The sequence below is a fragment of the Crotalus tigris genome, unplaced genomic scaffold, assembly GCF_016545835.1.
Source record: "Crotalus tigris isolate CLP2741 ecotype Arizona unplaced genomic scaffold, ASM1654583v1 scf7180000017987.690289119674:8195010, whole genome shotgun sequence".
Taxonomy (NCBI): Eukaryota; Metazoa; Chordata; class Lepidosauria; order Squamata; family Viperidae; genus Crotalus; species Crotalus tigris.
Window position 1 is genome coordinate 5,346,493 of NW_024096758.1, and position 26,292 is coordinate 5,372,784.

At 41.7% G+C, this 26,292-nt stretch overlaps 2 protein-coding genes across 5 annotated transcripts in view; both read left to right on the forward strand.

The window, feature by feature from the left end:
- Window positions 1-8,241, forward strand: part of CAD (carbamoyl-phosphate synthetase 2, aspartate transcarbamylase, and dihydroorotase) — a 34,393-nt gene extending 26,152 nt beyond the window's left edge. The window contains exons 29-44 of the mRNA XM_039346107.1: window positions 220-384; window positions 638-769; window positions 1,023-1,224; window positions 1,452-1,642; window positions 1,850-1,990; window positions 2,138-2,224; window positions 2,379-2,520; window positions 2,644-2,688; window positions 3,814-3,968; window positions 4,082-4,156; window positions 4,247-4,459; window positions 5,372-5,497; window positions 5,592-5,747; window positions 5,838-5,939; window positions 6,629-6,723; window positions 7,520-8,241. Coding sequence (XP_039202041.1) covers window positions 220-384; window positions 638-769; window positions 1,023-1,224; window positions 1,452-1,642; window positions 1,850-1,990; window positions 2,138-2,224; window positions 2,379-2,520; window positions 2,644-2,688; window positions 3,814-3,968; window positions 4,082-4,156; window positions 4,247-4,459; window positions 5,372-5,497; window positions 5,592-5,747; window positions 5,838-5,939; window positions 6,629-6,723; window positions 7,520-7,622 — 2,130 coding nt within the window. The 3' untranslated portion in view covers window positions 7,623-8,241. The remainder of the gene's footprint in view (window positions 1-219; window positions 385-637; window positions 770-1,022; window positions 1,225-1,451; window positions 1,643-1,849; window positions 1,991-2,137; window positions 2,225-2,378; window positions 2,521-2,643; window positions 2,689-3,813; window positions 3,969-4,081; window positions 4,157-4,246; window positions 4,460-5,371; window positions 5,498-5,591; window positions 5,748-5,837; window positions 5,940-6,628; window positions 6,724-7,519) is intronic.
- A 5,324-nt stretch (window positions 8,242-13,565) lies between these two features.
- Window positions 13,566-25,577, forward strand: MPV17 (mitochondrial inner membrane protein MPV17). 4 transcript variants are annotated; one of them, XM_039346110.1, is made up of 8 exons: window positions 13,700-13,924; window positions 14,845-14,934; window positions 19,125-19,240; window positions 19,472-19,564; window positions 20,019-20,114; window positions 23,046-23,078; window positions 23,349-23,401; window positions 23,529-25,577. In XM_039346110.1, the coding sequence occupies exons 2-8, from the start codon at window positions 14,862-14,864 to the stop codon at window positions 23,596-23,598; spliced, it is 534 nt and encodes a 177-aa protein (XP_039202044.1). In that variant the 5' UTR covers window positions 13,700-13,924; window positions 14,845-14,861; the 3' UTR covers window positions 23,599-25,577. The 4 variants fall into 4 exon arrangements, with proteins under 4 accessions (XP_039202045.1, XP_039202044.1, XP_039202043.1 ...); XM_039346109.1 differs by having other exon boundaries at window positions 13,703-13,892; XM_039346108.1 differs by having other exon boundaries at window positions 13,704-13,852.
- Window positions 25,578-26,292: the final 715 nt, after the last annotated feature.

Below are 26,292 nucleotides of genomic sequence, written 5' to 3' on the forward strand. Positions count from 1 at the left end.
ATGAAAATATTTTAATGCATGTCTCAGCAAGCATTTCAGCAAGCGTTTTGTTATGTATTTGTTTATTGAATGCTCTTCTGGTCAAGATGAGGCTCTTCTGAGTCTGGCAGTTCTCAGCTTGGTATATGATAAGAGTGGCTAATCCAAATATTAAAAGGAAAGAACTTGTCACACCTTTTGAGACTGTCTTTTTCTTTTTGCACCCTTGCCTACCTCTAGTTGGCTGAGGCTGGAGCCCGCTGTGATTTTGCACTGTATGTTGGCGCCTCAGCTGAGAATGCCGGCTCTCTGGGGCCAGTGGCTGGAGCTGCCGCTGGTCTAAAGATGTACCTGAATGACACTTTCTCTGACCTCAAGATGGACAACGTTTCTCTCTGGATGGAGGTGGGTTTAATTTTGTTCGATCTCTGGGGCTTTGTTTCTTTAGCAAGTAAGGGAAAGTTGCTTTGATGTGGAAGGTTTTATGCTTTTCTCTTACTGGAGCCCTGAAATAGAATTTCTAGTACCCCATCTGCCAATATTTCAATAATTTAATGGGTAGGCTATTAGAAGGCATTCAAACAACCTCTGGCCTATGTTATCAGTGCATATCTATCCTCTGTATTTAATCTTCTTCTGATCTTTCCAAACCATTCAGCACTTTGAAAAGTGGCCCAAGCACCTTCCAATTGTAGCACATGCTGAGAAACAGACAGTGGCAGCCATTTTGATGGTGGCACAGCTATACCAGCGTCCTGTCCACATCTGCCATGTGGCCCGCAAGGAAGAGGTAGGCAATTTTTGCAAATAAGCTTAAAGGATAAGGTTGTATGTTCAGGGAAGATCCATGAACAGAAAACAAGATTTTTCTTCTCCCAACCAAACAATGCATAATCTCTGGTATAACTAGAGACCAAATGACTTGCAAGACTTCTTGTATCCTTATTAAAATACTTGATATGAACCTGGATGAAAATTCCGGGGGTAACATTGTGTGGATATATGCTGGGAAGGGCAGGTTCCCACATTTCATTTCTTCACAGATCCTGATCATCAAAGCAGCAAAGCAGAAAGGCATTGAGGTGACCTGTGAGGTGGCTCCCCATCACCTCTTCCTCTGCCAGGAAGATCTGAGGCGTATTGGGGAAGGCCGGGGTCAGGTGCGCCCCATGTTGGGCACCCGCGAAGACATGGAATCCCTTTGGGACAACCTGGACACCATTGACTGCTTTGCTACGGACCATGGCAAGTGTGGCTTTAGTTTAGATTGCTGGAAATCTTCAGCCTCGGGACATGTCCCCAAATGGTTTCAACAATTGATAGCCCCATCCTCTTTATTTCCGAGAGTTTAGAAGAATATGTGTGGGACTAGAAACAGGGAAGGCAAGTCTGCCTTTTATACCCAGTACCAGTTGGCAGAGCTGTAGTATGAAAGCTTTTCCTCTGCCATATTTTTACTTTTCTCCTTCCAGCTCCACACACATTGGAGGAGAAGCTTGGGAAGGACCCTCCCCCAGGCTTCCCAGGTCTGGAGACTATGCTGCCTCTGTTGCTTACAGCAGTTTCTGAAGGGCGCCTCACTGTGGAAGATATTGTCAAGCGCCTGTATGATAATCCTCTGCGCATATTTGGACTGCCTGTGCAGGAAGATACATACATTGAGGTGGGGCTGCTGTTGCAAGAAAAGGGCCTTGAGGGGAGAAACGTAGAGCCCTGTCAAAACTGGCATCTTTGCCTTAACTCTGTTTTGTCAGAAAAACTATTGCTAGAAAGCTTTCTTCGGCCATAAAGCCATAACTGCCCACTCAATGGTGTGGACTTCCCACTGTCAGTACCAGCAGCTGTTCTAAGTTGTTATGTCTTCTGGCAGGTGGATCTGGAGCAGGAGTGGCTGGTGCCAACCCATACAGCCTTCAGCAAATCCCAGTGGACACCTTTTGAAGGGATGCGAGTGAAGGGGACTGTACGTCGTGTTATTCTTCGTGGAGAAGTGGCTTATATTGACGGACAGGTAAATACAGAGCACTGAGGAAGGGGTGTAGAAAAAAAATGTCTTTTACCTAATTAAAGGCCTCTGAGGCCCTTTTGGCTACCTCCCCTTTATGACGTTTTGATGCCAGGGGGGTTAGGACTGACGTGAACATTTTGTGTTGTATAGGTTCTCGTATCCCCAGGTTATGGGCAGGATGTGCGAAAGTGGCCATGCTCAGTACCTCTCCCAGCACCAGCCAAAGAGATCCTGAAGGTAGGTGCTGAAACTCAGCTAAGAAGGAACAAAGGAGGAGAATGCTTGGGAATAGATGGATAAATGGATAAAGGTGGGAAAGTTGGGGGATGCTGTTAGTGAAAAGTGAAATTATTCCCTAAATTTCCATTGCTTAGTTCCTCTCATCTTGCAGACACCTGAGCGTCCTCATGCCACTGTGCAAACAGAGATCTTTCGTGGCCGTGCATCTAGTCCTCGGCGAGCTGCTCCAGTGGGAGATGCACGATTCTACTTGGCCCCCCGCATCCATCGTGCTTCAGATCCTGGGCTGCCAGGTGATGGATGAAAGGTTACCTGGAATGGATTCCTTTCTGGGGCAGATGTTTAGGGAAGGAGGGCTGGAGCCATGGCAAGGTGTCTCTATTAGACTGTAATTCTTGTCCCTTTCCTTTGACTAGCTGATGAACTCAGAGAAAGAGCTATCAAAAAAGCACCTGAGCCAGGTGAGTTCTTCTCCCCCCCCCCCCAGATTCAGACTGCTGCTATTCCTTCTGTGATTTTTTTTTTTTCAAATCAGTTTTTTTGTTCTAAGTAGCCTTGTAGAAAGAGCTTCTCGTTTAAATTCAGATATGGCCATGTAGATTTCTAGTCTCTTACAGCATTTTACAGCATTTCTCCATGGGCAAGTTTGTTGAAGGAGAAATGTGGAGGGGGAAAATTGGTTGCTGTAGACCAGTGTTTCCCAAACTTGACAATTTTAAGGCATGAGGACTTCAATTCCCAGAATTCCACATACCTTAAAATTGTCAAGTTTGGGAAACACTGCTGTAGACAGCAAGACCAGAAAGGGATTCTGCTTTGGATTTTGTGTCAGATGGGACTCTGTGAGGCAGGAGGGCCAAGGTGTTAAGGGCCAATGGCATTAATATTTGTTTAATGTTGATTATAACATAGTAAAGTATGTTTTATCTCTGCAACATTGCATAGCAACTAATGAGAGACAAAGCAGTTCAAAACCATCAATTTACTAAAAACTTCTGTAAATTTAGAACAATGCTTTTAATCCTGGCCTGGTTAAAACAACCTTATTCCTCTTCTTATGAAGCAAATCCATTGAATGTATCCCATTGTCTACTATCTCATTTGACAAAGATAGTTTTGCCACCATGATCAAATCTCAAAATTGACACTTTTAAAATACTATTTCAGGATTGACTATTTCTTAGACTTTGCTTGTTGCATCAGTTAATTGAACATAATCTGAATGTAGGCAAAACACCATTTGGTTCTGCCTTTTTAAAAGTTCAGGCTCTAAAGAGTTGTTCTGCTTGTGTTTGTCCTGTTGCCGAAAAATTTCCTCCAAACGTTTCCTCTCTTTTTTTTGGGCTGGGGACCTGTATTGTCCATGTAGTGTTTGGGCAAACAGTTGCTTCTATCCTGGTTACGCTAATGAATGATAATAGCTTAGGATGAAGGCTTTCAAGGTTATGGAAGGAAAGAATTGGAGGAACAGACCCAAAAGGAGAGCAGGATAAGAAAAAGGCAAAAGAGAGACAGAGATAGATCCCTCACATCTTCTCTTGCATGTTCTACTTGAAGAGCTGATCTTTTTTTCTTTACCTCTTTAGACCTGTCCATGGTCCAGGATGGCCCATTATACCTTGCTGGCCCATTACCCAGACAGGCATCTCCTCAGAGTTTGCCACATCCTCAAACCTCACCATTACTTCATCCTCTTGTGGGGCAACATATACTGTCAGTCAAACAGTTCACAAAGGGCCAGGTATTTGCATACTAGCTTTTTTCTCCTACATTCTGGTGTCTGTGCTCATGGAATTCCTGTACTCAAAATTCCTAAGCTCCTTCCCTCACAATATGATCTTCTTTTTTGTACAGATGTCTCACTTGTTTAATGTCGCACACAATCTGCGCATGATGGTGCAAAAAGAGCGCAGTCTTGACATCCTCAAGGTGAGGAAAACGTTGAATTGGGGCAATGGGAATGAGATTTGGGGAAGGCAGGAAAAACAGCAATACTAAACCAGAGCTACGTTTGCACAGGGGAAGGTGATGGCTTCCATGTTTTACGAGGCAAGCACACGGACCAGCAGCTCCTTTTCTGCAGCCATGTACCGTCTGGGTGGCTCTGTGCTCCCCTTTTCTGAAGCCACCTCATCCTGCCAAAAGGGAGAATCTCTGGCAGACTCAGTTCAGACCATGAGCTGCTACGCCGACGTCGTCGTTCTAAGGCACCCCCAGCCAGGTGCAGTGGAGGTAAAGTTGGGTAATGGATTAAAGAAGAGGTTGCATGATGAAGGCATGATGGTGGGTTATGTTCATGGTATGGTACAAGTTCAGAGAAACTAGCAATCCTGTCTTCCCTTTCTCACCTGTTTTTTTTTGGGGGGGTGGATTTTTTTGCCTACATCAGGGGTGTCAAACTCAATTTCACTGAGGGCTGCATCAGCATTGCAATTGTATTTGGGGGGCCAGGTGGGTGTGGCCAGAGTGGGTGCAGCCTACTGGGTGGGCATGGATGGAGTGGATGTGGCCTACTGGGTGGGCGTGGCCAGATCTACATCATTCGCGTCAAGGGTGCCTGTGGGGGCCTGGGCAGGAGTGGGATAGATCTGAGGGTCTCTGGCAGAAGGGGGTGGGACCGGAGCAAGTATCAAGGCATGGCCCACCAGGGCAAGTGCCAAGATGGCCACCACAAAATTGTACATTGGCTCCCGGCTGGCCTGGGCCAGGGCCAAGGCAGCGGGGGCCGTTGCCTCACTGTTTCTAGGATGGCTTCGCGGGCCACATGAAAGCACTTTGCGGGCCGCATCTGGCTCCTGGGCCTTGTGTTTGACATGTCTGGCCTACATGATAAAGGCCATTCATTTTCTTAACTTTTAAAAACAGGTCTCAGAAATCCATGGCCAATTTTATTGATTGTAAATTCAAGCATCTGGTTCTCAGGATGCCTGCAAAAACACCTTCTGTAGAAGCTGTTTTTTTTTTTTTTTTACTCCTCTGGACTTCTTGATCTCACCTTCTGGTTTCCAGTTAAGTCATCAGATTTGCTGATTTCTGATTAACAGCAATTTATATGGAAGCCACAAAGGGCTTATGAACTGACTGAATAAAGACATGAGTCAAATGCTAACTTTAATGGCTTCTTCCCCTCTCATTTTATACCAGCTGGCTGCCAAACATTGCCGCAAACCTGTGATTAATGCAGGTGATGGAGTTGGAGAACACCCCACTCAAGGTCTGCTGGACATCTTCACCATCCGTGAAGAGTTGGGCACTGTCAATGGCATGACGGTAAGGGAAGTTGTGGACTTATGCTAATACTTTTGTCTGCATGCCTACTTTCCACAGATCAGAAAACCTCATGATCTTCTTCCCTCTTTTCCAGATCACCATGGTGGGAGACCTGAAGCATGGGCGCACAGTCCATTCTCTCGCCCGCCTTCTGACCTTGTACCGTGTCAGTTTACGTTATGTCACTCCACCCAACCTGCGCATGCCCTCTGATATCTTCGACTTCGTAGCCTCCAAGGGAATCAAGCAGGTGAAGATGGGTGGGAGGGAAGTTTACCATCATGGGTTCTTGCTTGCATCTTGATGTTGACTCATTCCTCCTTATACTCTTCTTTCCCAGGAAGAGTTTGAGAACATTGAAGAGGCTCTACCAGACACAGATGTTCTTTACATGACTCGCATCCAGAAGGAGCGCTTTGCTTCGGTCCAGGAATATGAGATGGTAAGTGAAAGCAGCAGATGAACTGTCCTCCAGGTCAGTACACCAAATGTACTGACTCACACAAATATACTGACTCACACATTGCCCTAAGTCCTGGTTTATTTCAGCCTTCATTTCTTGAACAAGCTATAATTAAGTTGCTCCCAGAATTATTTTCTGAACCTCAGAAAATAAATATGTGTATGAGTCTCTTGTCCCAGCCAGCAGCACAAGATGCTTTGTTTCCCCTCACCATCAAAATACATTCTAGTATATATTCTCTTTCTAGAAAAAAAGAGAAGATTCTGTTCTTCCCTTTTATTGAGACAGATACCCTGCTTTCTAGCTAAGGTCACACTTGTTGGATTCACATCACATACTGGGCTAATTTGGTTCAGTTTATTGTTTCAGACATCATTTATTTTTTAATTTATTTGAGAAACATACAAAATCGCCTAGTTTGTATGTCAGTTTGGCAAATCCTGGCCTTGGTCTCTTCACTTCAGTGGTTGAATCCATGTTTTCCAAGGGCTCAAAATGTGGAATCTCTAGCTAAACTCATTTTTCTGGATCCTGACAACTTGGAGCAACACAAGGGCTGAGTATTTTGAAACTGCTTGAAAATTGGCATTTGCAGAAATGGGCAGTTTCCTTCAGCATGGGATAGAGCTGCTAACAACTAAGAACTCATTCAAGTCTTTTCTCTCTAGTGTTTTGGGCAGTTTATCTTGACACCGCATATCATGACCCGGGCCAAGAAGAAGATGGTGGTGATGCATCCAATGCCCCGTGTCAATGAAATCAGGTGCGAAGGAGCTAATCCTAGCTCAGTTCATTTATGTTCTGCTGGAATAAAAAATATGCTGCTCTTGGGTAAGACTTTCTTCCAAGAGTTTTCCACCCAGCCTGCATGCATAAAAGGCTCAATCCTTGATGCTGGAGGAATGGTAAGCAGCAGCTCACATTATCTCCATCTGAAAAGTAGAACAAAATGTTACTTCTGATCAAGTTAAAACTCCTGGGTTGTTAAGATTGTTATGGACCAGGGGTCCCCAACCTGTGGGCCGTAGCCCACTACCAGGCCGTGGCCTGCTGGCCATTGGGCCATCAAACAGGATGGCCAGTGCACCCATTCATCCCCATTCATGCTAGTGCCACAGCCGCACAGCCTAAAGAGGGCATTGTGCGGCCTAAATGGGGCTCCACCTGGCCTAAACGGGGTTCCATGTGGATTAAACGGGGCTCCACGCAGCAAAAACAGGGCAGCACTAGTGCCCATGTGGCAAAAATGGGGCAGGGCTAGTGAGTGTCATGTGGGCAGTAGCGTCACCCCGTTTGCGTCACGCGTACACGTAAAATACTTCCCCTTGCCTTTCCCTTCAGTCCGCCAACCGAGAAAGCTTGGGGACCTCTGTTATGGACATCAAAACTCTTAGCTCAGAAAATCCTATCAAAAACAAGTGTTCTGTTTGATCAAACTACCATTCTTACTGAATAAAGCAGTGGTCTCTTTTAGGAGATTGTGCATGGGAGGAGAGGGAAAGCTTCTGCAGATTTTGGGGGTGGTAAATGATAATCCTTATCTTGGCAACTCTTTCTAGTGTGGAGGTGGACTCGGATCCCCGTGCAGCCTACTTCCGGCAAGCAGAGAACGGCATGTATATCCGCATGGCACTCTTGGCCACTGTGCTTGGTCGGTACTGATCCTTGTCTATTGCAGCCCAGACTGGACATGAAGAGGGATTAAATTTTGGTCCCTCACTCAGCTGTCTCACCTCATCTGCAAGTTGATACTATTTGACTGGGTTTATGCTCACTTTGTGCTACCAAAGACCAAATAATACTCTTGGTGAGGCAGGCTTTCTGCCAGGGACATCAGGAGTGACAGAGCAAAAAGCAGGAGCTCAGGAAAGGTAGCTTCTTCCTTTCTCTTTGGTTCTTGTCTTCCGCAGTCCTGTTTCTGGAATTTGTACTAGGGAGATACTTTGTCTGATACAAATTCTCATTCTCTGGCTGGCTGAGGAATTCTGGCCGTTGAAGTCCACAAGTCTTAAAGTTGCCAGGTTTGAAGACCCTTGTTCTAGTTCTACTTTTGTTCGGTCCAAGTTCTCTCAAACTGCTGCTCCTCTCATTTGGATCCCATCCATTAGGCAAAAGGAGGGGGTGGGCTATTTGTTTGTCAGTGGCTATGCAGAGTACCGCTACAATTTTTTTTCAAGGCTGAGAAGCAATCTTGGCTGTCACATGAGCATTCTTCTCATCTGTGAATCAAGCTGATGCCTTTGGGATTTTTTTTAAAGAAAAATTAAAATATTGAATACAACCTGTGCTGATTGCTTGTATTTTGGGGAGCTATTTAAAAAGAAACTGGATATATGTCCTACTGCAAATCAATGAACGGGGAAGGGTAACCCTTTCATACCCCAAGAGACTGTTGCAAAGAAAGAAAGGTAGGCAGGCATTGCTGGATGGACAGCAGCATACTGGATCCCTGAAGGGCAAACAAGATATAGCCTTACCTTATAAGCAGAAAAAGAAAAGAATCATAATTGATGACTCATTGATGCAAGAAACAGAAGCAAATGTATTACTGATTGATTCATTAGATGCATATGCTGTTTTCCAAATAAGAGCTGAAGGTGGTATACAAGGACTCCCTCCTCTCATTTCTCCCCACAATAACTATTGTACCATATGGGGTGGGTAGGCTGGTTTAAGAGAGAATAATTGGCCCACAGTACCCATTGAGTTCCTGTGCAAAGGAAACACAACATGCTGACAAAATCCACTTGTTCCTAAAGGTGTGCTGTTAACCAAGAACAAATATGAAAAGTATGACAGTTTTCAAGATTTATCAAGTCTATTGATGATTATAATCCCATCCTGCTAACACAGACATGTCAAACACAAGGCCCAGGAGCCGGATACGGCCTGCGGCCTTCATGTGGCCCGCGAAGCCATCCTGGAAACAGTGAGGGAACGGCCCCCTCTGCCTTGGCCCTGGCCAAGGCCAACTGGGAGCCAATGTGCAATTTTGTGGTGGCCATCTATGCTGAAACGCATTCAGTCTTAGCTCCATAAGCCCCCCCCCCGGCATGGCCTAAGAGGAACAGCGAGGCTCCTCCAGTGGACCATGCCTTGGCACTTGCCCTGGTCCCATCCCCTTCTGCCAGAGACCCTCAGATCTGTCCCACTCCTGCCCAGGCTCCCACAGGCACCCTTGACGTGAATGATGTAGAGCTGGCCATGCCCACCCAGAAGGCCACACCTACTCCATCCACACCCACCCAGAAGACCATACCCACTCCATCTATGGCCACCCAGTAGGCTGCACCCACCCTGGCTACATCCACCCGGCCCCAAGGGCAACCGCAATGCTGATGCGGCCCTCAATGAAATTGAGTTTGACACCCCTGTGCTAACACATATGAATACATGATACTGCATGAAAAGAGATAAAACTGATTTTAACTATAAAATCACCATATATTTTAACCATCTTGGAAGGAAATTCAGAGTCTTGGGGATTCAGTTAGTATCCATCCTTCAATCCATAGGGAAAGGAGAATACTGCAAGTGATTCATGATGCTAATGGAGACGTTTAATTTTGGGTTCCTGGTCCGAGTTAATTAGGTGAAAGACTGCTGGAAATGAGAACCATATAGCTAGTTTGGCTAGGAGAGACATTTCCAAGAATTTACTTAATATTATAAAATATTGTAACACTAAGCAATTTAAATAACAACAAATGCAATGCTAAATCTGAATACTTCTATATTATTATGACAAAGATTCTTTGGAAAAGTTAAAAAGCTGCATCAAAGTTGAATTTTTTTTTCAAAAACAAGATTTAGAAAAAATGGTAATTTTAGATGATCTTTTTGAACAATCAATATTATTTCATTCTTGTTTTTAAACAACCCATCAACTGAATTGTAGCTATATTCTCCACATATTCCACTAAGTGATGTTTATAGACAAATCAAGAGTTTCAGAAGAAGACTTAGTGATGGCAATAGGAATTACTATATTTTTCCGTCTATAAAACACACCCTTGTATAAGACGCTCTGGTATGTGAGTTTCTCTGCGCTGAGCTGAGCCGGCAAATCCAGAAGTTTGGCCGGCCGCCAATCTTGCCCCCTTCCCCACCCCATTAGTGGCAAGCCCACAGGGGCTTGACACCTGCACCAGGCAGCATGGCAACCCACACAGGCATGCCCTGGGCTGCAGAGGTTACCATTATTTTTCCATGTATAAGACACTGCACTTGTATAAGACACACCTGATTTTTGAACAGGGTGCTTGCAGGAAAAAATAGCATTTTATACATGGAAAAATATGGTACTCCTCGACAGCAGTGTTTCTCAACCTGAGCAACTTTTAAGATGTGGACCTCAACTACCAGAATTCTCCTGGCATTTTATAGTTACCGAGATTCAGAACGACTGCTTTATAGGAACATATTTCCCATTATTTACCAAGGAATGTTATTTGTTTTTATTTGCCCAAAGTCACCCAGCTGGCTTTCATGCCTAAGGCAGGACTAGAACACCTAGTGTTCTGGTTTCTAGCTTGATGCCTTAACCACTAGATCAAATTGGTCAAAAATCCTAATGGTTCTCACTTGGTTGCACCAACAGCTATCATTTCACTCTATCTGGGCCTAAGTTTAACCCTGATAAAAGACAACTGAGAATATATTTAAAGTAGCTGAAAGTAGCATTCCAGATACTGGACACAAAATGGGTTTCTGTTATAGCAAGGGAGATTCTAATGGAATCTTTCTTCTAAGAAAACTTGCTACAGAGCAATCTGACAGAATCTGACAGAAACAATTAGAGATGTGGTGGGCTCCTCTGTATTGGGATGTGCTTAGGCAGAAGAAAGAGAGCCATCTCTTTTGGGTGCTTTAAATTTAGGTTCCTTTAATGGACTCAGTACTGTAGTTTAAATTGCCTCCTCCAACCCTTGATTCTACCCAAGCTTCACACTACAAATGCAGCAGTTGACTTTAATTGCTATGTAAACATAATGGAGCTTTTGCTTAAGCTAGTACTCTTGGGCTGGGTATTTCTTGGTTCATCGGAGTCTATAAAGAAACCAAGTAGTTCTGCAACTTCCATGCAATTGCATCTTCCAAGCTGCTAGTAGTATGAGTGAGGACTCATACTATTCTACTCCAGCATTGTCTCTAATCACCTATAGTGTGTCCATGCATAGCTGCCTCATGATATATCTCTTGCCCCCTGGAAAAGTGACAGCAAGCTACAAGGCAGTCTCTACTGCCTGTTTTTATAAACACCCAGGGACTAAAAGTGGCTTTTGAATCTCAAAGCAAATTTTAAAACATGTAATTAATTGATATAGAGAGAAAAAAAACCCAAGATATTTGGTTTGTCTGGAAATGTCCCATATCTCTGTGCATGTGCTCTGGTCATGTTTTGGTGCTTTTTAAAACACTATCAGCTTAAGCCAATTTGCTGGACACCTGCCTTCTCATCTAGCAGACAGTATTGGACCGAGCATCTGGAGTCTTGCTGGGAAGAAGTGACGTGAGGAGTGGCCATTTCAAAGGAATAACAGGAAGTATTTTTGCTACTGGAATCACAAGTCACAGAGAGTTTAAAAAATGTTTCAAGAGCCCTAATTTCTGACTAGAGAATTTTTAATTCCTTACAGACATGTCAAACGGTTTTGCCATTGCCGGCAATGGGGTAGGTGCGGTTCTGGATGATGCATCCGACCCGTGGGCCGGCAGTTTGACACCCCTGCCTTAGAAGAAGCTATATTCAGGGCAAAAATGCAAACTGTAAATGGAAAATGGAGAAAACTTAATGAGCGGAGGGTGCATGGTGCATTTGGGAACAGGAGACTGATTGTGTCATTATGTCCAGTTTACTCAGTTATAAATTCTAAGTCTTTTCTGTCTTTATCAAAGGCCAGCCTATTTGAATGATCTCTTCCAGTTCAGAACGTTCTTACACTGTGCTTGCCATTAAAACAGAACAAGGAGATTGCCTGCACTATCAGCCCATGCAAATGTAAATAACTTATTTTTGTGAGGGGGATACAAAAATCACAGCCTGGGGCATTTATAGCCCAACCTACCAAAAGCATAACTGTATTGTACTGTAAAAGACAGATTAGAAATAAAAATTTAAACAAAATGGTAAGAGAACACTTATTACTTCCCAGAGTTTTGAAGGAACTGGCAGAAGTTATCTCAGAATCATTGTATCATATCTTTCAAAAATCCTGGAACACTGGGGAATTACCTGAGAATTGGAAAAGAGATGGAATTGGAAACTTTCTTTCCAACTCGCACAACCTGGGGCCTATCAATAAGGAAATCAAGTATCCAATTACATAAAGGAGTATTAAAATCTAATTGGCCCAGTTTGTTCACCAGATGCTGAGGGATGATTGTGTTGAATGCTGAACTAAAATCCACAAACAGCATTTGCACAAGTGTTCTTCCCCTCCAGATGCATCAAGCTAAGATGAAGCACACAGGAAAGTGCATCTTCTACAGAGCAGTTCTGCATGTTTCCACGGTTTTACACATAGGCAGGAAAAACCAAAGGTACAAGTAAAGATTAGGCAAAACCTGGCTCAAAACCGTAACTGTGAGAGGGACCTTGGAGTTCTACTGGATGATCACTTAAACATGAGCCAGCATGCGTGGCAGCAGCCAAAAAAGTTAATACAATCCTTGGTTGCATAAACAGAGGCATAGAATTAAAATCACATGAAGTATTAGTACCACTTTATAAAGCCTTAGTAAAACCACTCCTGGAATATTGCATCCAGTTTACAAAATATTGCATCCAGTTTACATTACAAAAAAAGACATTGAGACTTTGGAAAAAGTGCAAAGAAGAGCAACTAAGATGATTAAGGACCTGGAGTTAAAAAACATATGAATAGTTACAGGAATTGGGCATGGTTAGTCTAGAGAAAAGGACTAGAAGTGACATGATCGCAGTATTCCAGTATTTGAGGGGCTGTTGCAAAGAAGATGGGGTCAACTTATTTCCAAAGCACCAAAAGGCAGGACAAGAAACGATGGAAGAGAAGTAACCTAGAACTAAGGAGAAATTTCTTAATAGTGAGGACAATTAACCAGTGAAACAGCTTGCTTTCAGAAGTTGTGGGTGCTTCATCACTGAAGTTTTTTTAAAAAAAAGATTGGACAGCCACCTATCTGAAAGCAGGGCTTTTTTTCTCATAGAATGGCCAGAATGGAGTTCCGGTACCATTTTTTGGATGGAACCTTGTAGGGTAGGCAAGGCAGGTTGTATGACATGTGTGAGTTCCGGCACTTTTTTTTTTTTTTTAGAAAAAAAGCACTGTCTGAAAGGATATAGGATCTCCTGCTTCACCAGGGGGTTGGACTAGAAGACCTTCAAGGTCTCTTCCAGCTTTAGTCTGATTGATTGATTGATTGATTGATCTCTTCCAATTTAGAACGTTCTTATACTGTGCTTGCCATTAAAACAGAACATGGAGATTGCCTGCACTATCAACCCATGCAAACGCAAACAACTTATTTTTAGTAAGGGGAATACAAAAATCGCTGATATTTACAGCCTGGGGCGTTTAAAGCGTCTTTTGTATTTTTTTCTAACTTCATGATCGGTCCTCTTGAAACAATTGCAGCGAAACCCCATAACGAACACTCTATTCATTCGTAGTTCTACTCGGGTTGTGAGGTGCGTAAATTCTTTCCTCCGCCCCTCCGTTTCTTTCTACCAATAGACGCTTCAGAAATATTGCGCGTCATCTCTTGCTGCCTTGAGGTCGGTAGAGCCACGTGCCTGCCCGAACTGGGATCATTCAAAGCCAGGAAGCCGGGACAAAAGTTTAAGTATACGTGAAGTTGGGAAGTATATACCCGGTATCTGTGGTGCCTCCGGCGGCAGATTTTGTGAGGTGCGGGCAGGGATTGGATGTTTTCCTTTGCTTAGAAAAGGCGAGTGTGCGCATAAAAAGGCATTCTAGTTGGTATGTTCCGGTGAAATGTATTAAAATAAGAATAACGTGAGATGCTTCTTTTTTTTTTTTAAAGGCCTGTTTGTGGGTCCTTGGTGCTGTCGGGGCTTGGCTATTTTCTTCCTGATGTTTCACTACCCAGCTAGGTACTTAATTAATTACCTAATTAATAACCAAACTCCTAGACCTAGAGCACCAAGGACCCCAGTAGTTCTACTCTAAGTTACAAATAGTCTCTTCTCTTAGTAAAGCTTGTTTGAGAGCATGCAAAGCAGAGCTGACTTACTGAGGCAAGCCGATGGAGCATCAGTGACCGGGTCGGTCAGATAATTCATATCATAGTTGTCTTTTCTTATGGTAATTTATTTTCTAATAAACACATAAATATTCCCAAGTAAATACACATACCATCAACTCACTTCCTGAGAACAAGAATAACACTTTCTCTTTATGTATGGAGTCATGATAATAGTGCTGTTTAAGTACATTTAATGTATGGAAAGTGCAGACACTCGGAATATTTGCACTAGTGTAACTATTAGATAAATGTAAACCGCACAGCATGGAGTTACAGATAGAAGTATTTCATAAAATCCTAGAGTTGGAAGGAGATTTGAGTCATTGTAACAAATGACGTACTCAGTGAAGAATCCGGACTGAACTGTTTGACCTTTGCTTGGGTCCTCGTTGGTTGTGCTCATTAGTTCCACTGTCCACTGTCATTTTTACTATTCCAACAATAGTATATTCCAACAACCTATATGAAGTAATATATGGCCTTCTGAAAAAAAGAGAGACAGCTTTTTACAGGCCATTATGATATTTGGATCATCTAATATTTCTTCACTGCAGCACTGTAGAGAATGGTACTCATAATGCACTGTTGGGCAGAACTTGTGCTCCAATATATTTTTCACTTCTCTATACTATAGAAGCTGTGTTAGGTGACATGGCAACCTTTTGGAGAGCCTACCAGAGATTGATGGCCCAGCACCCCTGGAAGGTGCAAATCATCACAGCTGGTAAGAGGAGCTAAGGCACATTAGCCCTGGGAAAGGAACAGGGCACTTCCCTACTTCTCTGGCTGCTTGCTGTCTTCCTTTGTTCCTCTGGTTATTCACTACTGCGTGTTGATCACAGCCACTTCCTTTCGTGGCAGTTCTCATAGCAAGAATCTAACATACATAAATGTCCCTCCAGTGTATCAACTTAAAGATTCATATACTTCTGTCTTCTAGAGAGTGGCAGCAGCACAAACAATACCTTTGTTAGTTTTTACATTTATATTCAGTTTTGGAATGTCTTTCTTACTAACTGAGTTACAGAAGACAAATAATGTCTATGGAGATTTTCAGTCATCCAGGTCATGGTTGTTCCAAAAGTGCCTTTTTTGAAAAGGCAACCAGATTTTGTTTTTTTCCTTGAAGAGGTTTCAATTCTCATCCAAGAAGCTTCTTCAGTGAAATGTCTTCAAGGAAAAAACAAAGTCCAGTTGCCTTTTGAAAAAAAGCATAAGAAAGGCATGTAATCACATCATATATTTAATCATTATGTCAGTAACTGGAGATCACAATGCTGTCATAATAGGCAAATACAGTCCTTAAAATAGTAAGCCAATAAAATGAACAATTTTCAAAATTCATCTAATGATGACTACCAAATTGTGGAGAGCCAATAAAAAGACATTGCTGTTGCAAAAACCTAAATGTTCTTTTCTCAGGATGGGATCTCACTTCACTGCTTATCCAGAGCTTAAAGGTTGGCAGGACTTGAAACTTGAAAATTAGGATCTTGAAATTGAGGAGGGTTTTCTAATTATTACATTGATTTCCTGCCATTCCTCTGAGGAGTCAAGGCAATATGTGTTGGTTTATCCTACAATCTTGCAAACTAAGTTAACCCAAGAGAAATTGATTATGGCTTCTGCAAAATTGATGTTAGGTTTTTGCTAGTTGTGTTTAAGAATATACTTAATGTGGTCATTTAAATCCTAGCAGCTTTTTGTAAATATTATGGAAGGCTTGGTTAGTTTAATACTCTTTCATTCTTTCACATGCCGTGCTTTGTAGGCTCATCATTCTTTATTAGTTTATGGCTGAGTGTATTGTATGAAAACAAAATGAAAATTACTGAATCCTTAGGATTTGTCTCTTGAGAGAGCTTCTGATGTCTTTTGTTGGGACCACATTTCTATAGTACATTGCATAAATGGCTTTGACCTATGTCAAGGATGCCGTTCTTCATATTCCCCTTGCAAAAGCCCTCTTTGCTCCTGGCAGAAAACTGGGATTGAAAGAAATATCCCCAGTATGGATATTTTTTTAGAGAATTTTCTAATTCAGCATCTAAAGACCAAGCTCAAGGTTCACATTCAGGACAGAGAAGACCACTGATTTAAAAGAGGGATCATAGAGGCCACCTATATTAAAACTGGACAGCCCTCCCTCAACAGAGAGGGAGTGATACAATACCACCTATCTCCTGTTTACAATGCAGTCCTTTCAGCAGTCCCAAGAAAGTTTCACACTTGTTTACATTCTGATTCTGGAAACCCTGAACCCCCATGTGGCCTCAACAATTCTCAAAGTGCTAATAACTGGATGACTGCAAAAAATGTAAATCCATTCCATTCCCCACCAGTTAGAATAAAGAAGCTTCTTGGATGAGAAGTGAAATGTTTTCAAAGAAAAAAAAAGTCAGTCCAGTTGCCTTTTGAAGAAAAGCACCTTTGGGACAGATACGGAGTTTGTTACACAGTAGGGTCAGTCCTCAACTCTAGTTTATTGCACTTGTTGGTTCCTCAGTGGCTATATACATGCAAACTTGGTTAATGACTTCTGAGCTGTATGATTCACTAAACTCTAAACTAACCAGTGAACTGATTTCCCACAGTATGCTAAGCAAAAACAAGTAACCAAGGTTAAATTAACTAAAAAATTAGCATTTTATAGAGCAATGTGTTTGGTCTTTTCCTGATCTGATTAGCTCTGAATTTGCACATTTAATTTACTACATTTAATTTCATTAAATTAGATGTTTTCCTGATCTGATTAGCTTTGAATTTGCACATTTAATTTACTACATTTAATTTCATTAAATGTGAACATACACAGCTATTGTGGATTTGCTGTTACTAAACAAGTTCTGGAACCATTGTGCTAATGCTTGTGTACTTGTCCCTGCATCTTTCCCCTCCCTAATTTTTCTTGCTGACAACTCCATCCCAGGGCCATCCATCAGGTGTAATGGAATCTGCCTGTTTGTCGTAGGCAAACTAGCAAGCAGAGTTGGCAGCTCTCCAAAGTTTCATGTAGGTGAAGTCATCGCCCAGAGAGTCGTCAATCTCTGTGATGTACCTGGCATTGAGAGAGACTCATCCCATTACACTTAGCAGGCTTGCCAACTGCATCATTCAGGTGCTACCCCCCAGCCTATATAGATGAATGAATGGACGGATGGATCAGGGAAAGTGCATTTGCTTCCTGTGTATTTATCAATGAGTTGGAAGCTGAACCAGTGCTATGATGTTTCTGATACTTCAGCTAAAGATAGTGGTTCCTATTTTTTGGGGAGGAATATCTCGACCAAGGAAATTTGCGCATCTGAACAAGAATTAGTCCTTCGTGTGGGCAGTATTTGAAAGACTGATTGTTAGTTTCCTATCAACAATCAAATTCCACAGTATCTGTCTTGTCTTCATTTTTTTCACCCAACAGTGTATGATTTCTTCCTCAACTTAACTCCACTTCCTTGTATGTTTCTACTGTGTAGGAGGAAACTTGCCCTGACTGTCTCTAATGGTTTCATAGTACTCAGTTATAGTTACGCATGGTGTCATTTCCCTGTGTGGTATAAATTGTGCATGGTGTTACTTCCTCTGGACAAGGTTTTCTGAAGTATTACCCAACAATTTTTCTCTGGGTTTGTTTTTCTGCAATGTGATGGCTCTCATTTAATGGAGCTGATCAGTAACTAAAACAGATACATTCATCTGGAAAGCCAATAAATTACTTTGTATTTTTGGCAGATTCCTGAGAGTCTGGAAACTCATAGAAGAAACTGAGACAGCTTCTGTACAAGTGGTACTTACTCTAGTTGGATCTCCTCTTCTGCCCTTGACTCTTAGCACTGGCTGCACCTTTTCATTCAGTTCCAAGGGCAGGAGAGACTGACAGCTCTTCCAAGCATTGTGGCTTATTTCTCTGCCAGCTGGCTAGGTCTCACTGAAGGAAGGAGGCTTGACGTCAAGAGTTGTTGGCAGAGACTTTTGGAAGTCAGTGGACCAAATGCTCTGCCCCCTCCCCCAGACCAGACTTCAGTAAAAAAAAAATATAAGACGTGATTTGGACCCGTGTTGCCTATTGTCTCAACTTTTGCAATGAGTAGCTTCCCATATTTAGTCCTGGTGTTAGCAAGAACTTTTTAATTTCTCTTAGGTAAAGCAAAAGGAAAGTTGCTTTAATCAGATAGTCTTGAACAATTTTTGTGGTAGGATCTTGAACACCCACCCCGTCCCCCGTCTATTAATCTACAACTGTACAAACTGAATGTCTTTTTTGAGAGCAAGAAGAAAATGCTTGAGCTACACATTCCCATTTTCTTATTTAGGCATAAGAATTCAGCAGTGTCTAGAAGACTGCAGTGTCTGGGACTTGGAAACATGAAGAGTAAAATATAGTTAGGAACTCACAAAAGTACGATTAGGAATCTTCTGTTAGGATTCAGGTTGGAAAATTGAAAGGTACTGGCACATTCTGGTTTGCCCAAAGCAAGAAGCAACTAATTGAATTAAAGTACATGAAATGAGAAGACAGCAGAGATAATATAAGTAAAGGAAAGGTCAGAGTCAATTTGGTGCAGTGACCCAGTTTGGTATACTAAAGGCACCAGGCTGAAAACCAGGAGACTATGAGTTCTAGTCTGCCTTAAATACAGGGCCAGTTGGGTGACTCTGGGCCAGTCACTTCTTCTCAACTCTAGGAATGAGGCAATGATAAACCACGTCCAAAATCTAGCCAAGAAAACTGCAGGAACTTGGCCAGGTAGTTGCAAGGAATCAAAAGCATACACACACATGCATATGCACACGCATGCGCGCGCACACAAACACACACATACACAACAAATGAAATCAGATATTACTTTAAGCTTTAAACTCCTCTGGCATTCAGAATATTGATTGGATCAATACTGAATTAATGTTGTATTACAGGGACCCTCATGGGTGCTGGAGATGTGATTTCACAGCAGATGATTGAAAGAAGAGGGCTGTCTGGGCACAGTGGCTGGCGGACCCTAAAAATGATGAGCATTGGATTTTGCTTTGTGGTAAGTGAAAATTGTGAGTACTGAGAGGGAAGGGAACTCATCCCATAGCTCAGTTGGACACATCAGCTCCAGCTGTCTTGATATAAGTGCAATGACCAGACCTATTCCTTGAGCTAATAAAGTTGATTCTTCTGAGACATATGGAAAACAGGAGTAGGATACTTAAGCTCAGCATGGGAGCAGAAGCTGCTTAAATATCATCTCTGATGGCTATCCATCAAACTTTTTCAGGGCCCAGTCATTGGAAAATGGTATCAAGTCCTGGATCGTCTAGTGCTCGGCAAAACCAGAGTGGCTGCACTCCAGAAGATGCTGCTGGATCAGGTTAGGGAAATCCTCATGAATTCAAGTGGTGGGAAGGGAGCACATAAGCATCCTTCCCAAAAATGGCTGCCTAACTGCTTGTTAATTCTTTTGCTGTAGAGTTTGAGAATTAAACCATGCCTGAATTACAGTCTCTACATTTTTGTAACCTACCTTTTGCACAATTTCCCTTCTTGCTTGATACATACACACATAGCTCCATCTCCTACATTAGAGTGTTGTTTACTAAACGCTGTATGTCAAGTATTAAAGCTGCGGTTCTCCACCATCATCACCATTCTGGGTCTGGTTTTGTTGTACTTGATGGGGAAGAGCAAGATCTATTGGAGTCCCATGATAGCTATATCTTCCACCTTGAGAGATCTTTTCTCTACTCCTTTCCGTTTCATAGACCAAGAATACTTCATCTTATTTCCCTAAATCTCTCTTGTATTCCTATCTATATTTCACACAGGTTGGATTTGCACCCTGCTTCCTGGCCTGTTTTCTGACTGTGGCGGGAACACTCAATGGCCTATCCTTGAAAGAGAACTGGAGCAAACTCAAGAAGGTAAATTCCAAATTAAGCATCAAGTTAGATGTGTGGGTACAGAGATTTTAAAAAAAAACAGAAGAAGCGTTGCTTACTGGGTTTAAAACCTCTACCATTTCTTCGGCCAATTTGCCTTAAAGAATCAGTGCAAAAACATGCATGTTTATCCATCAGACTGTTCCACTGCCAATAAACAACATTAGACGAAGTGCAGGAAAAGAGTAAGAGGTAGTTTGCAAAATAAACTAAAGATTGGAGTTGAGAGGAAAGCAAAGAAAATATACTGTAATTAAATCTAACCTTGATACAAACATTCCTTATGCATTTATCTGTATCTATAAATACATTCCAGCCAAGGGGTTATCACACATCTTTATCTTATGCTAAATGTATTTGGTGAAGAGTTTTATGTATTTATTCATACCTACAGTATCAAAGTTATTTGCCTCCCATCTCACAGTTCAAGGCATACATACATACTTTGGTGCAACCTGACTCCAGGCCAACTCTGGAAGAGTCACAATATAAAACACAAGAAATGCTAATACAACAAAATAAATAGCAATACAATATGGTAAAGGAATAAACAAAACATATCCAGACAACTTATTTACGTTTATGCATGGTTTATTCACATCATATACTAATCTTATGTATTTAGCAAGCAACCATCTTATGTTTTTGTGCAAAACATTCTACAAGCCTATTTAGTTTCTCTAAATCAGCATATCTTTGTCACATTCATACATCTTTTAGTGACTTTCTGAAGAGCAAAAATCTGTTTTTTATAGTGTCCCTGTTGCAGAGCTACTTTGCAGTTCCCCAACATTGTCTCATTGTCACTTTTCATACTCTTTTGATTAGGCTTCTGCCAAACAGCTTTCCAAGAACATGTAACAAACTAATCCTCCTGTAGTTCTGTATTCACTCTGGCTGACTGAATTGATTGCCCATCCATGCAAATGATCAGTCATGGTCAGAGTTAGTAAAGAAAGTTGCTGCTCTTAAATTTGCTACAAGAGTAGGTAAGCTATCCTTCATCTGGAATATAGAAGAAGTTCTCTAGGACGGTGCTTTTTCAAACTTGGCAACTTTAAGATGTGTGAATTTCAACTCCCAGAATTTCCCAGCTAGAAGTTGTCAAGTTTAAAAAAAAACTGCTCTAGGCCAATCACCTTTTCAAAGACAGCACCACCCAACTTACTGCAGAGTAGTCACAAACAGAAATGTAGCAAGAAGAGGAAAACTGGGCCATCAGATAGGCTGTTTTTCTCTCTCATAGTACTTTATCATCCTGTGACATTGAATGGGGGAGATTTCAAATAGACAAAAGAAGCTACTAATGAAGACGGAGCATATTAAATTGTGGAATTCAATTCATAGAAGAGCAAGCAGTTTAATTTTCCTCTACAGCCATGGAATTGCTTTCTCTTTTATGAATTTCCAAATTGTTAGTAGACTATAGTGACATATTCATGTCCTGATCTTTATCCTCTCATTCAAAATGGTTTAATTCATTAGGTGTAGAAGCAAAAAGTTAGACAAATATTTTTTTAATCAATGCTATTCTTACATTGAAAAGCTTTCTGGACAACTTAAGAAAATACTGTTGCCAGTAATCACTATGTACTAACAGCTACAAAAAAAAATCAGTTATGTACACATTCTTTGTGTCCAATGGAAAGAAATTCAAAAAAGACAGAGATGCACAGCTTCTCTAGCACCTTTATTCCCACAAAGCTGCCTCAGAGACAAGATTCTGTCTTTTGAACTATGCCAACTTCAGTCACACACTTGAATGGCTTTTTTTATGTCTGTTTTTGTTCCTTGGTTAGTGGTTTGTCATATTCTGCCGTGAGATGCCTGCCTATCCCTCTCAGGGTGACTGAGTCACATAGTGCAGGTTTGGTTAAGGGGCCACGCATCTCCAGCATGTTATGAAAACAGTACAATGTCTTAGCAAGATGCTTTTTGTTTGCTCTTCCTTGTTCAGCAAAGAATTCTCATGTCTTATGTTTGCATGTACTATAACACTTTGTTTGCTAAGCAATGATGAGTCATGAAGAATATATTGCCAAAAAGTTTGATGGAACCCATTCTTAGAGATAAAGGAAAGAGCTGATTGAGAAAGACCGCCTGTAGCTTAGAAATATTGAATCAAGGCAGGATCTAAAAGAAGTAATTACCCCAGATACATCTCTTATTTCTATTTTCCTGAATTCATTCCCAATCACATAGGAATCTATCTGAGATGTTTTGGATGATGGTGGAAAAGTGATAGAAAGAAACCCCAACCATTGTGGTTTGTGAACATGTGGATGGGGTTTTGTTATGAACACATTTGCTTGGATTAGTGATTGTTTCTTCAAGACATTTACAAACCACTTCATTTTCTAAAATAAAAATAGTTTATACATAACCTGAGAATAAAAAAGTCCAGAAAAAGAACAATATATTTAAGGCACCAAACATCCCATGAAGGGGCATTACTTGTTCTGGCCCAAAGTCTGCAGTAGAATCAAGTTCTAAAGGCTTATTTAAGTAAGGTTAGGGTGGAAACCATGTAAATGTTTTTTCCAGGGAGCAGGCACCATGACAAGAGAAGGCACATTCCTGGGACCCATCAGATGATACAGTTTTATTGATGGGACCCAAAGCATGCCTTGTCAGTATGTTGTATGAGTAAGGCCAGTTATTCCTTAAATCACAGGTAAAACAAACCCCAGTTTAACACAGTGTGTGAAGGTAATGCAGTGTATGAACCCAGGCAGTGCGAAACTGTTCAGGGTGACAGATTTAGACTTGAGTTTAGGAAGAACTATCATCTGATCTTAGAGCCTCAGAAAACTCCTCCCTGGGATTTCCCCCTCCTTTTTTAGGACTATTAGTATAAGTCCCTCAAAATTGGACACATACAGCAATTCTATCTACCTGTCTTTCCTTTTGCAGGACTACCCTGATGCCCTGATCACCAACTATTATGTGAGTGGCCTTAAGATACCATTGCTTGGACTTGGCAGTCTTCCTCTGGATAGCCTTGCAGAGGGATTGTCTAGGTGGATTGGTGGAAGAAGAGACTTCCTCCATATTTTCCAGAGACCCTGTAGAATTGCTTGGCTATTCAGTTGATCCAGCCCTGTTGTGGCTGCTTCAAACTTCAGCTTCTCCTTTCCTATTGGGTGGGAGGGATGAAGCAGATATGGTGGCTGCTCTTCATCAAACTCTTCCAATGGTGCTGCCTCTGTCTTTCAGATTTGGCCAGCAGTGCAGGTTGCCAACTTCTACTTCATCCCCTTGAACTACAGGTATAAGCTGCCTTTCTTGCCTAAATTCCTTTACTTCTGACACTGCCTACATGCACATGCACCAACACTCAAATCCATAATTAGCTATGTTGTTGTCCTTGACTTTTTCTTCTTTTTCTGTCTCCAGACTTCCTGTGGTTCAGTGTGTTGCCATTATCTGGAACAGTTATCTTTCCTGGAAAGCCAATAAACTATAATCTGGCATGGGAAGACATGAGAACTATGCTTAATGCTATTAGAACACCTGCAGATTTTCTTTACTCACTGTTCTTCATGCATTGCAAACAGATGACCAACCCAGGATGCATACCATAAACCAGCCACCAGCCCAGTAAACCAGCATATGCAACTGCACAAAGATATATTCATGAAAAAGCCCCAAGTATTCCCTGAAGAGGAGAATTGGACAAAATAAACCCCTGATCTGCATACTATTAGCAGTTAAAGAATCAGACCAGCTATCACAGCTGCCCGAAGAAACTGAAGATATACTGTGTTTTGGAACACAGGAACTGCTGCAATCATCTAGGTACTTGACTGTAGGGTGTTTGTAGGAAAACTAATTTCTCTGAGCTGTGATTACTATTCTCTAGGAATGTAAAAAGCTCTTTTACACCTGCAGGCCAGGATACACTTGGCTCTAATGTAGAGGTGTCAACCTCGCAACGTCACATGTGTTGCAACGTATCACAACTTTTTTGCCATTGCCAGCAACGGGATGAGCGCAGTTTCCTATGATGTATCCGGCCTGTGGGCCAGCAGTTTGATACCCCTGTACTAATGGATACAATTAGCATAAATAAGCTTGATTAATGTTCTCTGTTCACATTTAACTACTGCCTTATACAGTAACCATTAGCAGTTATAACAATGATGAAAAAGTAACTTTGCAACCAGTCCTTGCATTTATGAACTTCACAGGTCTATAAAACAAAGGAAAGCTGAAGTAAGATCATAACTACAGTTGCGGTTTCACTACCATTTGCTTTGCTTAATCAAGTGGCCAGTCCCAAGTGTGGACCAAATGAGAACTCCCTTTGGTATCTTATTGTGTCATGTAACCCAATCTTCAATTAGTTTATGGTTTAATGCATTATTTTAACCCAGTGAGAATTCAGTAACCAGACCAAGCATTCTGTGTAACTGAGCCATGGAATAAGACATTTGCTCCATTTTGCCTATTAACTGTAAGTAATTACTGTAGCGGTTTTTTAGTGTTTTAAGGCTACTTTTCTGCCCTTGCTTTGGCATATCAAAAACTAGATTTGAGGCCACCTGAATGCGAAGCATGGGATCGTTTGCTGAATTCACCATTGAAATAGTGGGATACTGGAGGGTCCAATTGATAGCTAAGTTAATTTTTGGAACAAATTTGGAAAATTGATCAAGGAGAGATATATTAGTGGCAATTTGCCATGATAACTAGAGGGTATCTCCATATATTGAACCAGTCTCTCAGGAAGCTTCCATTGTTGATTTATTTGTATGTAGATGCGTATGGCATCCACAGAGATCATACAATCACTGATGTACACATTTAGTTTAAAGGATCAGCAATATATTGGACCCCAGATCCATATTTTGCAACTGAACATAGAAGGCTTAAGTAGAAGTAAATGTGAGTACTTAAGCAGACTGGCCATAGATAATAGGATAGATGTTATAACACTACAAGAGACTCATTTGGCTGACAAGGAACAGATTAAAGCTTGAGGGAAGATCCAGGGTCCACAATTGTAGCCAATAAAACATCCATTGTTAATGAGTATCATATAAGAATGATTGATTTTTAGGTTCTGGTTGATTCTAAGGAATTAAAATGACTACTACAAAAAATAGGATGCTTAGTCCAATCCAATTGGAATCAGTTCTTACAAAGTAGGCGAACATATAGAACACATATATGGTACAGTGGTTAAGGTTTTGGACTAGGATCAAGGAGACCCAGTTCTAGTCTGCCATCAGCCATGGAAGCTCATTGAGTGATTTTTGAGTCGGGTTGCTTTCATTCAAGCCAATCTACTGATCAGGGATGTGGTTATGGGAGAAAAATAGGAGGGAGAACTATGTGTGCTATCATGAGCTTCTGTATAGTGATATATATATCAAATGAATAAATATATATAATCAAAAGTGATATATAAATCAAAATAAATGTTTTCACTTCGAACTTCAATGAAGTCAGATCTAGTAAATCCTGGATATTGCTGTTCCTGAAGAAGCAAGGGATGTTTGCAAACTCTGGAGCACCCAGTTACAAGGCCAAATTGGTGCATCTGCACTGGTAGCATAATGACAATTGCACTTCTAATTATCCAATGTGACAGACTCAAAATTGATTCAGAATGAATTAATGTACTGTTGGTGTGGAAGGTACTATCCTGCTGACAAAACAGACTTTTAAAAAGAATGCAACAAATGCATGGAGGAAACCATATGGCGAATGGCCATTCACTTTTCATTCTGATAGATGGGTATTTCTCAACCTCAGCGATTTCAAAAAAAGGCTGGGGGATTCTGGGAGTTGAAGCCCACAGATTTTGAAATTGAGAAACACTGATGGTTCTATTTGGGGTTAATAATGGAGAGCCATATCAGTGCTGCTAGTAGAACACTGCCTCACTGCCAGCTAATACATGGTGCTTGAACAGGCCAAAATTCCAGAGGGCCTGCAGTTAAAACGAAATCGCCCAGCCCAGCACCGAGGCGACCCAGTCAATCTCTCGTGCAGCCCCCTGCTTGCCTGACTGCGGCAAGAGAGGAATAGGCTGTCGCCAGGTCCTTCAGTTAGTAAATAGTTCCCCTCTGCTTCCACAGCAACTCGGGATGAAATAACCGCTTTCTTCTGCTTTAGCGTCCAGAAGAAAGTAGCGCTTCTCCCTTTTTTTGCT

Coding starts and splice junctions, on each gene's coding strand:
- MPV17 (XM_039346110.1), top strand. CDS start 14,862: ATGGCAACCTTTTGGAGAGCCTACCAGAGATTGATGGCCCAGCACCCC. Junction 23,079..23,348: donor CCCTGATCACCAACTATTAT/GTGAGTGGCCTT, acceptor TCTGTCTTTCAG/ATTTGGCCAGCAGTGCAGGT. Junction 23,402..23,528: donor TTCATCCCCTTGAACTACAG/GTATAAGCTGCC, acceptor TTCTGTCTCCAG/ACTTCCTGTGGTTCAGTGTG.